Source organism: Odocoileus virginianus, chromosome 34 (assembly GCF_023699985.2).
Source record: "Odocoileus virginianus isolate 20LAN1187 ecotype Illinois chromosome 34, Ovbor_1.2, whole genome shotgun sequence".
Lineage (NCBI taxonomy): Eukaryota > Metazoa > Chordata > Mammalia > Artiodactyla > Cervidae > Odocoileus > Odocoileus virginianus.
Window position 1 is genome coordinate 8752247 of NC_069707.1, and position 12993 is coordinate 8765239.

The 12993-nt window shown below is 46.0% G+C and overlaps 1 protein-coding gene across 6 annotated transcripts in view; it reads right to left on the reverse strand.

Annotated features, from left to right (window-relative positions):
- The window catches only part of TULP4 (TUB like protein 4), a 189537-nt gene that overhangs the window by 27378 nt on the left and 149166 nt on the right, over positions 1–12993 (reverse strand). For all 6 annotated transcript variants that reach the window (XM_070461439.1, XM_070461438.1, XM_070461443.1 and 3 more), the window contains exons 5-7: positions 4855–5035; positions 2905–3039; positions 368–534 (exon numbers count right to left, since the gene is read on the reverse strand). In XM_070461439.1, the coding sequence (XP_070317540.1) occupies positions 368–534; positions 2905–3039; positions 4855–5035 (483 nt within the window). The remainder of the gene's footprint in view (positions 1–367; positions 535–2904; positions 3040–4854; positions 5036–12993) is intronic.

Sequence of the window (12993 nt, forward strand, 5' to 3'; positions counted from 1 at the left end):
CTACTTAAATGTAAAAGTATACTACTGGCATAACAAATAAAATCAGAGTAAATAAATGAAGATGCACCATTTACTTCTCTGCAAGTTGCTGATTTTTACCTTAGAATGATGATAAACACTAGCTCACTCTGCTTACTCACTGTCCACAATTCGGGAATGGAAATGGATACATTTTGGTTAAAAGGCAAAAACTTCTTTCTCCCTTACTTCTTCTGGTTTATACCCCATGATTTAATTTAGGTCAACAAAAGATTAAAGTCTGCCAAAGATAATTACAACAAGTAGAAGCAGTTCACGAGTACCTAATGGAAGTTGGGGGCAAATTAACACACTGGTGTCACAGCGTGTGTCCGACACACGTCCTTACTTGCACAAGCGTTTCCAGTGTAAAGATGTGCTCCCCACGAACGTTGTAGAACTTGACCATGGCACTCTTCAGAAGAGGGCCATTGGGGAGGTCACTGAGCTGGCTTGGGCGTTCCATACCAGCAACTGCCAGGAGGTCTCCCTGCGTGCACCACTGGGCCACCACCTCTGAAACGACAAAGAGGGAGACAGTCAACATGAGTTGGCAGGGGGCGGCGGAGGAGGGTGGGGTTGTCTCCGTCCTGAACTCTCATTTAAGTAGTTTCAGAAATGGATCCACTGAGCACATACAACGGCGTCAACGTTTCTCTCATGAAGGCAACAGAGACTGAACACAGGTGTTCATTACATGGATGGGGAGTGTTCATTACATGGATGGGGACTGCAGTTTCCCCTGAAATGCACCTAAACCAGGAGAAAACCACACATGATACACCTACTGCAGTAGCAGCACTTCCACGATGAGAAGGGCACAACTACGAGAGTGCATGTGAGATCAGAGAACCCACAACTGTCCATCCTGAGTGTCCTTCCCTCTGCTGTGACCCCTACTCCCAGAGCGGACTCAGAGAGTTTACAAAAGCTCCAAGTGAAATGCAAATCAAGAGCAAAGCCTAAATTTAATTCATTCGATGTTCTGTGCACTACTAGACAGATGAAGTTCGGATAAAGGACAGGTCTGCATATCAAGGCCTTGAGTTTCACCCAGCATCTGGGTGATGTGATGTGGGGTCTCAGAAAAGACGACGATCCCTCTGCTGGATGGCAGTGTCGTCAGACAGACTGTCACAGAGATGTGATGTTCACCTATGAGCCATTCAGGACCTAGAAGAAACAGCTGTTAGACGTTGTGTGTGTCTAATTCCAATGTGAGCAATTCACTTATTCTTGCTGGTGAAACAAGCTGCTGGTACAGTAAGATTTATAGCATAGCTTTTCCCCCCTCAAGATACTAAAACTGGATCTGGCTTATCCAGAGATCCCTGAAATCTGGAAGTCCGCGGCTGATTCTGCAGAGAGGTTGGAGCTGAAAGGTGCACCCCCATGACAAGGACTGGTTTCAGATCTGGGTCTAGATTTCAGCAGTTCCTGAGCTCCACCCATGATCATGGCAGTTCTCTCTTATTCACATGCGGCACCTATTCTGACATCAACACCAAGCACATTCTGAGGTCACCAAAGTTCCCCAGTTTCCCTGGAAGACTGAAAAGCAGTCCTGGGAGAAGACAGCTCTCCAGAACCTGGGGACTGAGGGCTTGCTTGTCAAGTCAGCTGCAGACAGAATCTAGAGACAGACCCAGCAGAGGGCTGAGTTATGGATACACACACCAAAATCTCTACAACTGGAGACAGTAAAAGCATCAGTAAATAGAGGATTTTCCTTTTTCTTATAGACAGGTATGAATAAGGTTAAGTATTGGGTTAAGTTCATCCGGGTTATTCCCAATGGGTAAGTGGGTGGCAGCCCCCGCAGGACGGGCCCAGACACACAAGCCATTCAAAGGATGCTCAGCAGCTAACACAGGGAAGCCTGCGGGCTTGAGGCAGCTGTTTGCTAGACGGCGATATCTGAGTAAGGATCTTAGTCCAAACATTTATGAGCAAATGCGCAGGGATTTCTTTGGTGCAGTTATAACATTACACTGAGACAGCTGCAGTTCCCAAAGGTATGTCATTCTTTTTGAAAAGAATAAGTTTCATAAGAATAATGCCATTTCTTGTTCTGAAGATTATATAACCAGGAACATAAAAGGATGCAGAGACAAGCATGGGCCCCTTGATACTGAGCATAAACCAGGCCTGAGCCACAGGACAGGCATGCAGTTATCAGGGATGCCCAGCCCTGTCCCTTCCTTAGACGGCCACATTAATGACTCATCTATCAGCCATTAGATGTGTGCGCATGCACATGTGTCCAGAGACAGGGAGGGAAAGAGGAAAGGGAAAAGAAAGCGAAGGTTCCGGTCTGCCCCACCTCCATTCAGATCACAGCAGGTCCCTTGAACATGGGGACCAGAGACCATCCTGGAGCTTCTGCACTGCACTGACCAACACTGAAGACACAGACCGCTTTTCCAGAGAACTCACCAGACTTCCTGAAATGCACATTTCACAACACTCAGAATGCTGACAGACCCCAATTTCTTCCTGATACACCACTTCCTACCGCCCTTCAGGAGGCCATCAGCCACTCACCGCTGACCTTCACACAGACACCTCGATTTGAGACGTTTATCACAACCACCAGCTTCTCAAGAACCCTCACAACCCCAGCGGCTCCTGTGTGTTGTCTGCAGGCGAGCGCTCCCCATCCGAGAGGACTGCTCCGCCTAAGAAGGGCAGGTGAGGACAAAGTGACTGTCGGGTGTGCTTCCTCAAGATGAGGCTAGACAGGAATTGACTGGTCGGATAAGCAGAAGAGCGAGAGGAAAGACCTTCACGGACAGACTCCATTGAGCCCGGCAGAGGGGACTGCAGGGGCTAGGGGTCAGCAGGCCTGGGAGGGACGCCCAGCTCACAAGGCGGGCCGCTCCATACCTTTCAGCCCCGACTGGATGATGGTGGGAGACAAGTCGTCGTAGCTGTTCATCAGGCTGATGTCTCCGGAGGTGAAGCTGACGGTGAGCAGGGGCTTGATGTTCTGCACTGGGATGGGGTATGCTGCCGGACCATCTGTGGGAACAGAAGTGCCGGGTGAAAATGAGGCAATGAGCAAGTGACCCAAACCCAGGCCTGCACGTGCAGCCCTGCGGAGGCCTGGAAACTGCTAACAGTGCAGGCCAGACCCTGGGCTGGGGGGTCACCCAGGAAGGCTCTAACCACACGGAGCACGGAGGGGGCCCGGGACGAGAGGCGGTAGTGACAGCAGCCGTGCGGGCACCGGGCAGGGCTCCCTGGGCTCCGGGTACCCTGCTGAGAGTTTACCAACCTGCGTGTCTCTGGGGATGTGCAAACGTGAATTACTTTAATGTCACGTGCCAGAGGAGGATGGGGGCAAGGATGAAAACATTTTCTTAATCCTGGTCCAATGAAAGCTACCTTTCAACACTGGACACACTTTCACTGAATGTTACAAGCATCAAGCAGCCACCGTGAGCTCTTTGTTTTTACAGGAAGAGACCCCACATCTGCAGGAGGCGCAGGCTGGCTGTGGCTGATGCCCAGTGTGCCTGAGTGTGAGGAGACGTGTGTGTGCACGTGCGTGCATGTTAAGGAAGGAGACCTGAGGGGTGCTCCTCTGCGTCCAACCCCTGCAGTGGGTCAGCCTGACACCTGCTCGCTCGCCCTGCTCAGCCCACCTATAGAGGGTCTTGTAATAACTGTCCTCTGCTTTACTTTATGATGCTGCAGGTACTGACCTCTGTGCTCAAATTCCCAAGGTCACCAGGAGCACCCTGCTCTCTCTGAAAGGCAAGCTGCAGTCTCCTTCAAATTGCCCCACTGCTTCTGAGGAGGGGAACCAGTTAGAATGTAGCTGGGAACTAATGCTGCTCTTAGACTTCATCTGGACGTGCTCCATCACCTTGGTCTCTGGACCCTATTTCTCCCCTAGTAAGAGGGGAAAAGCAAGTGTGCATTCAACCCAGTAAGTTCTGTTTAAAAAGTATGCTGAGCCCAGTGTTGAAAGACACCCAGCCTGATCATTGACATCGGCAGTCCTTCCATTCCACTACTCATCACACGGTCTCCTTTAAAAAGAGGGGCTGGAGCAGGGATGGGACCCTGGGAGAGAGTCAGAGCCCTGGGGGGCCACGCTGAGGGCAGACAGTGGGGACGGCCAGGCCAGCACCCACCCCCAAGGCTTCTGCTCTGGGGCCTCAGGCACGCTTAGGGTGGTGGGCGGAGGCAGAACCTGAAATCACCCCCACCAAGGGACTGAAACCATCTATCATGACTGGGCCAAATGTTCACAAACTCAGATGTCATCTACTCTAACATCACTGAGAGGCTTGGAGGCGGAGGGGCGGGGGGTGAGGGCAGTGGGTTCTTCTGAACTGAGGGAAGGGAAGGGAAGAGCAAGGGAAGACCTGCCTGAAATAAACAGGCAGGGACATGGCATCCAGCCCACTGTGCTGGCCTTTGTCTCGGGCAGAACTAAGCCTTTCCTCACAGCCAGGGTCCCTGGCTTCAGGAGCGTTATGGATCTGGAACACTATGGGTTAGGGCGCAGGAACCGCACAGCAGTTTTCTCCTGCAGCTCTGTTCTCACTAGGTACCCGGTCCCCACAACACCCCAGGGACACGGAAACGGCCATCAGTTTCGTTCTGTGTCTAGGAAAACCAGTGGAGGGCCAAGTCACCAGACCAGCGATTCTGCGAAAAGGGATGGCAGCGAGGTGATGGTCCGTTCAGGTCAGAGACTGGGTCGGCTCTGTCCAGCATTCTGCTGAGAACCCCACCCAGTACGGCCAGGCCGCGCTGTGGCGGGCCGCCCCGTCCCCTCATGTGGAGGGGTCCTTCTCCTTCCTGCCCTCCCCACGCGGCCACCTTGGGGCGGGGAGTAGTCGTCCGAGTCGGTGTCACTCTCGCTGCTGTCCTCCACCAGGAAGGCGGGGTAGTTCCAGGACATGCTGAGGATGCCGTCTGACTCGTGCAGGAGGATGTGGGCCAGCATCCGGCCGTGGCAGTCCATGACGATCACCTGCCCATCGGCGGTGCCAAACAGTACCTGCAGCAGAGGAGCGGAGCCCCTGATGGGTGGGCAGCGAGGACAGCGGCTGCGGCCCCACCCCACCTCAACGTGCTCACAGGAGAGAACACCTTAGACCTGGAAGAAGAGACCAGTTAAGCAACAGGGATATACAAAACATGAAGTGGCGGAAACTTAGCTGGCTCTTACTAAGAAGAATTTTAGGCCTCTATTAGCGAAAGGGGACTAGTGCTGTAATAAATATGTTATGTGGACACTTTTGAATAATGTCCAAATCACTGTGTCATATTTTGTGGGTTGCTTTTTTTTTTTTTCAGCTGGAGGAGCAGGGGTCAAGAAGAAGGTAATATTCTCTTATTTTTCTTTAAAAGAAAAAAGCAGCAGCAGAGGATCATCGTATGCAAGTGTATGTAAGCAGGTTTATCTTGTGTTCCATTTCACTGAGAACAGTAATGGGGTTGATGTATTTAAGTAATAGTGTTATAGTAAATTAATGGTATTAATATATTAAGTGCTTACTTTGTACTAAGCACAATTCTAACAAAGTTTACCTCATCGACTGAATAATTCTGGCAGCTAAGCCCCAGCACTGCTGGCATGAAGCTGAGACGCCTCATGTACTGAGGGCTGCTCCTGGGGGTCCCCTCAGTCACCTGCCCCGAGCACACACTCAGGTGTGTGCTGGGGTGCAAGTAGGCACATGGCCAGGGCTACAGCATAAGCAGGCAGAGGAAGGCTGGATGCGGGGGTGGGAGGGGATGGTGGGCGCCCTCCATCAGAGCGGCAGAGGAGCTGCTCACAGCTGTGGGAAGCCCCTGGCGGGCGTCGTTCTAACAGGTGGCCCTGAAGGCCCCTTGGAGCCCAGGAGGCAGAGCTCCCTAAGGACACCTGTGTTCTCTCCTATTACGTGTGCTGGGCCCTGCAGTGCCTGTGTGTTCTGGCACTGAAATCTTTGTATCTTTTGTGTCTAATGAGAATTCTCTAACCGTCAGCAACTCATTGTGAGAACCACCCAAGTTATTTCCATTTTATAGATGCAGAAACAACTTAACAGAGCTCAAGTAAGCTGACAAAGTCATTACGTGGTCAAGCCAGGGCCATCTACCTAGAAGGACCAGGGTTTACACAAAGGGAAAGCTATTTAAGACTTTTAGGTCCATGCCTCTTTCTGCTTTTAAGATTCTGACACTGAGCTTCTGGAGGTCAAAGACTGTCTGTAGTTGTAGCCCCTGGGACCTAACAAGAGCTTTGGGTACAGTGGACATTAAATAAGTATTTACAGTTACATGAATAAGTTAAAGTCAGTGACAATCAGAAGGCAATCTTAGGACATAAATCCAGATGATTAAGACAGATTAAGTAAACAGTAATAAGCTGACAGAATTTACAGAGCTGTGCAGATAAACCAACTGTCCATCAAATACTCCTTTAAACATGAGCTACATTTTAATGACTGGAATGTAAGAAAAAAAAAAAAAAGGAAAGCTGGAACAGTTTTCCCTCAGGGCTCATGATGAATCATTATTGAATGATGCTTACAGGAAAAAGATAAGCTGTACTAGGAACACAGTAAAAGTCATTTTAGGAAAAGTTGAATTCTTGGCTGCCAACATTGAAAATGAGTATCTACTAGCATGTCCACAAGGACCTCATGAGACATGGGCATGGGGAGGCGGAGACAGCAGGTATCTCCTGAGCAGTCCGCAGTGCAGATGAAGGTGAAATGTGACCTCTTGTAACTTCAACTACAATTTCCATATTTCAGAGGAAGAAGATGTATGGAAGTCCTCTAAAGCGACATCCTAGGATACAGGCTTTTATTCTCCAGTTCCCACATCCTCCCTCACCTGTTCAAGCATGTCTGAAGGGCAGCATCATACCTCGGAGTATGTGAAGGGGTTATTTCACCACTTATGACTTTGTTTCTCATAAACATAGCTCATGAGCAGGCAACAGCAAACAGTTATTCTTCTCATGTACCCAGAATTAAAATGGATCAAACCCAAAAAGCTCCCTGGGTCCTTCCACTGTAGTTCCCACAGTCTCCACTGGCACGATGATCATCACTATTCTTGTATCTTACTGTGTGATTATTTGATCTGTCTGACTCCCATGTTAGACATAAGTTTTTGAGGACATGGACCGTGTCTGCTCTCACTACGCTCTCCCCAGGGCCTGTCCTCGGATGACATACAGCAGCGCCTGTGAAGGGAGGGAGGAAATGAAGCATCGTTTGGGTAACACATTTTTCCATTTTGGAGAAGAATAAACACCATCTAATTCCTGAATGAGGGACTGGTGGCTTAACGAGTTTTCAGTGTTCAACATCACACTAAAACAAAAGAGGACAAGAAAACCAGCCTCCAAATTGCCCAGCATTAATCAGCTCTGACTGCAGCTCCCTTTAAGTTAATGCACTATTAAGATCAGGGAGAAGGAAAAAGGCATCGCTAACGCTCGAGCTGTCAAGCAGCGATGGAGGAAGTTACCCTGTTTCGGAGCAACAGATAACTGAAGAGCACGGATATGACGTAAAACCAGATTTCTGAAAATCTCTTCCATTACAAGTTCTTTTCATGCTTAATCACTTTTAACGAGATAAAGCTTCTCCGAGCCAAGGACTTCAAAGGAACAAGACAGCAAAGTCTAAACAATACTGAATACACATATGGGCAAAAGCATCAGTCCCTGCAGCCTCTCCTCCCTAATTCTGGGGCTCTGGACAGACTGGTACGGCTCCTCTTGCCCAGGCTCGGTCTCCTTCTTTAGGCTTGGCCCAGACCCTTTCCCCTCTCTAGGAGGTCACAGTAATGTCTTTGGCCTGGCGTGCTCCCTGTCCAGGCCATTCCCCTAAGCTCCAGACTCACACACTCCAACTGCCTGCCAGCCGCCGACCCCGGATGTGTTAAAGGCCAGGCCCATCAGAGCCAGCCTGTCCCGGATGAGGTGCACGACCTCGCCTGTCCCCTCTGCCGGCAGAGACTGTGGTCTGCGCTTTATCTCCGGGGTCCAGTGGCGGGGCCTGGTGTGTAACAGGTGCTCAGACATCGCGTGTCAAGGCTTTTGAGACCCACCACACAGAATTATTCTCACTCCAGCCATGGTGCGTACAGTACTCTGTTTCCGTGGTACCATGAGCTTCCTGAGGGCAGGTCTGCAGCCATAGGTTCTCACCTGCTGCCAGTCACCAGTGGATGCTCAGTGACTCTCAGTAAATGAATTTCTGCCCAGAGCTTTTGCCTTTGCCCAAGTATTCCTACACATGAACAGCTTCTTTCTTTTCTTCTTTTAACTAGATCAATGCTCAAATTTTCCCATAAAACTGGCCTCCAAAACACTTTTAGTTATGGATAATTTAGATTTCTGTCTCATATTTCCCCTACTATTTCTGTTGGACTGCAGGCTTCACAGAGTGGTGGAGATAATGCTCCCTCTGTAATATGTACCCTAAGAACCAAAGGTGGTAGAGACCTGCCAGCCCTTGGGGTTCAGTGGCTGTCCCTCAGGACAGGGGACGCTGCTTCAGGGCAGTGTTTAATACCATGGCAATGTTTTTAAAAACCTGTGGTATCCACATACAATCTCTCCATTCTAAACTATTTTTAGATGTACTCATTTTAAAATGTAACACAATTATCACCAGCAATTTAAAAAGAACTAAGCCACAGGAAGAAGACAGAAAAGCATTCAAAAGATTTATGTTTTGGAACCAGTGATGATATATCATCAGTACCTTTATCTCTGGAGACTGGTCCTCACCTAAATTCTTGAATAAAGACCACATTAGGAAATTTCAACTATAAAAATACATGCTTCTGTAAATGCAGTAGAGTTCAACGAGTAGCATACGAACGAGTCACAAAAGGAGTTGATTTTTCCCATTTATTTGCTTTTGTGATTTAAAGCTGGGGGAGAGGATGACAAAGTTATTACAAATTCCGACTATAGGCATACCTTATTTTATTATACTTTGCATATATTGTATTATTATTTTTTTTTTTTTACCAAAAAGAAGGTTTGTAGCAACCCTGCATCAAGCTAGTCTGTTTGTGCTGTTTTTCCAGTATGATTTGGTTACTTTGGGTATCTGTGTAATATTTTGATAATTCTCAGAGTATTTCAAACTTTTTCATTATTATTTGTCATGGTGATCTGTGACCAGAAACCTTTGATTTTCCTACCGTAATTCTTTTGGGAAACCAGGCCCATGTGAGATGGTAAACTTGATTATTTACATGACAACAAAGGATCTGGGCTGTGACATAAACCTAGCTGATGGAGCAGGGTTTGTGGGCACTGACTGATTTTGAAAGAAGTTCTCCTCTGTATAGAAAGCTATCAAATACAGCACTGCATGCTACAGAGAAATGGTTCATGAAAGGAAGAGCCAATTGATGTGGCAAGCTTTACTGCTGTCTCACTTTAAGAAGTGGCCTCAGCCACCCAAACATTTAGCAACCACCACCCTGAGCAGTCAGCAACCATTAACACTGTGACAAGGCGCTCCCCCAACAGAAAGATTACCACTTGCTCAGATGATGGCATTTTTTTTTAGCAATAAAGTATTTTAAAATTAAAGTATATACATTTTTTTCTTTTAGCCATAATGCTATTGCATACTTTTAATAGACTATAGTATAGTATAAACATAACTTTTGTATGCACTGGGAAACCAAAAAATGTATCTGATTCACTGTAGTGCAGTGGTCTGGAACCAAACCCACAAAACCTCTGAGAGATGCCTGTAGCTGGTGTCAAGTGCCTACATGCACAGCTGTGGAGGGAGGAGGGGAGGGAGGCGGAGTAATGTCCCTTTGCACCTTGGCAGGAATCTTCTGTCCTGAGAAACACCAAAGTAACACTTCTGTTCTGAAAGACCTCCCTGTCAGCTTCAAAACACTAGCTTTCAAATGTGCTTCAAGGCCAGATTTGAGCATTTTGTGACTAATATTTTTTAGTATTTTTTCAGTCACTGACATCAGACAGTTGTAAAGGACAGAATTGCTGAATTGATTAACAGAGTATTTCCTGGTTAAAAAAAAAAGGATAAAATATAACTTCACAATTGATTCTAATAACCATTTCTAAAACAGCCATTTTAAGCCTTATTCTGATAAACATGGGAGAGAAATCTAGCCCAAAACAGCTATAATAAAAATTTGTATCTTTGGGCTAAACATGTAATTTTGAAGTCATTTCATCTCCTCACTGCAGGTTAACTGCTTATAAACTAACCCATAAAGAAGAGAACCCACTATATGTTTAAAGATTTTCAGAGAAGGAGATAGTCTATCCACCTCAGGTACTGAATTTAACATTAAATAATTTTCACTGCTATAACATTCTTCCCCAAATCTTTCAGGTTCCATTTTAAAGTTTATTCATCCTTTTAAGACACCTACACATTATTTCTGGGGAGTGGAGGGGAACAGTCTGACTACAGGACTAATTTAACAACACATTTAACTAAGATACCTCTGGAAGGACACACAAGTAACTGGAAACACCGATCACCTCTGGGGACAGAAGTGAGTGGCTGAGGGTAGTGGGGAGAAAGGGAACTTTTCATCATATATCCTTTTGAACATTTAGGATTATACACCATGTGAGTATGCTATTGAAATATACTTAAGTACACATGGAATGAAGTAGAGAGAAAAGGTTCAGGAATACAGCTCCATTATTAGATCTCTGGAGCTGGATGAAATGTGCAGGGCCTGTTTGCTGAAGATCGTCTTAAGTCTACTGGTGAAACATGCTTTCCTTTGCAAAGAACTCAGAATTAGGAGTTGGCTTGCTAGGGGTCTGGTTCTAGTTTGATTCCTAACTACTTATGTCACTTTGAATTGATCATTTGCCTTCCTGAGTACTGTTCTCGTCTTCATCTAAAAAAGGTTGTATTAGATGAGTTTTCAAATCCTTTCCTGTTTCAAAAGGCTCCAAATCTTTCAATAAATATCTAAATACATTTCTCATCATGTGGAAATAGTCATTTTTTCCTGTGGCTACTAATAAACTTACTTAACAAAAGGGCTAAGAGGAAATGATTTCCTGGTCTGAAGAGACTGAAAACCTTGTGGCTCAACAGCAGAGGTCAGGGTATGCAGTGATGGGGCAGATTCAACAGCGCCTGTGGCTGCCGTCAAAGGTCAGTGAAGCTGACACCAGTCAAGGAGGTAAGATCAGATTTTACTCAGGAATCATTACTGCAAGACAAAGAGCTGACCTCAACTTCCACTTGTGCAGACATGACTGGGCATCTTAAAGGGAGAATGGGAGAGGGGAAGAGGAGGGAGGTGGGATGCTCAATCTTGTCAAATGCTTTTTCTGCATCTACTGAGATGACCATATGGTTCTTATCCTGTATTTTGTTAACAGGTGTATCACAGTGATTGATTTTTATATGGTGAACATCTTGGCATCCCAGGGATAAATCCCACTTGACTGTTGTGTGAGATTCTTTTAATGAGCTATTTCACTCAGTTTGCTAGTATTTTGTTGTGGATTTTTGCATCTATGTTCATCAGGGATACTGGTCTGTAATTTTCTTTCCTTACAGTATCTTTGTCTGGCTTTGGTATCAGGGTGATGGTGGCCCAATACTACAAAGCTTTTGGAGGAAAACATAGGCAGAACACTCACTGACATAAATGACAGCAGTAAATTTTTCAATTCATCTCCTTAGGGTAATGGAAATAAAACAAAAATAAACAAATGGGACCTAATTAAAAAGCTTGTGCATAGCAAAGGAAACTACAAACAAAATGAAAAGCCAACCTACAGAAGGGGAGAAAATGATGCAACTGACAAGGGATTAATCTCCAAAATTTACAAATAGCGCATGCAGCCCAATATTCAAGAAACCAAACAACCCAATCAAAAAATGGGCAGAGGATCTAAACAGATGTTTCTTCAAGGAAGACATACAGAAGGCCAAGAGGCACATGAAAAGACATTCAACATCGCTTTTAAAGAAATGCAAATCAAAACTACAATGAGCTATCACCTCACACCCAGTCAGAAAGGCCATCATCAAAAACTGGATAAACAGGGCCTCCCTGGTGGCTTAGTGATGAAGAATCCGCCCGCCAATGCAGGAGACATGGGCTCAATCCCTGGTCAGGGAAGACCCCATATGCTACGGAGCAGTTAAGCCTGTGTGCCCCAATCACTGAACCTGTGCTCTAGAGCCTGGGAGCTGCAACCATGGCGTCCACATGCCATAACTCCTGAAGACCGCACATCCTAGAGCCTGTGCTCTGCAACAAGAGAAGCCGCCACAATGAGAAGCCCATGCATCGCAGCTAGAGAGTAGCTTGCTCACCACAACTAGAGAAGAACCTTGCACAGCAATGAAGACTCAGCGCAGCCATAAATAAATAAGTAAGTAAATAATTAAAAAATCTACAAAGAATAAATGCTGGAGAGGGTGTGGAGAAAAGGGTACCTTCCTATACTGTTGTTTGGAATGTAAATTGGTATAGCCACTATGGAGAACAGTGATGGAGGTTTCTTAAAATGTTAAAAATAGAACTACCATATGATCCAGCAACAGTATATTAAAAAGCAGAGACATTACGTTGCTGACAAAGGTTTGTCTAGTCAAAGCTATGGTTTTTCCAGTACTCATGTATGGATATGAGAGCTGGACCATAAAGAAAACTGAGCACCAAAGAACTGATGCAAGCAGTATGTGACATATTATACTACGTATATAATTATTATTAAAATAAACTTGATGCAGTGTTTGAAATAAAAAAAGCAAACATGTCTGTTAGGTCTGCTTGGTTTACAGTGTTGTCAAAGGGCGCTGTTTCTCTATGGATTTTCCCTCTGGATGTTTTATCCAGTATTGAGAGTGGTAGTGAAGTCGCCCACATTAATGTATTGCTGTCTATTTAGGTTGCTGCAAAAGTAATTGTGGTTTTGCATTGTTGAAATTTGCTGTTTGATATTAAAACACATTCTTAAATGTG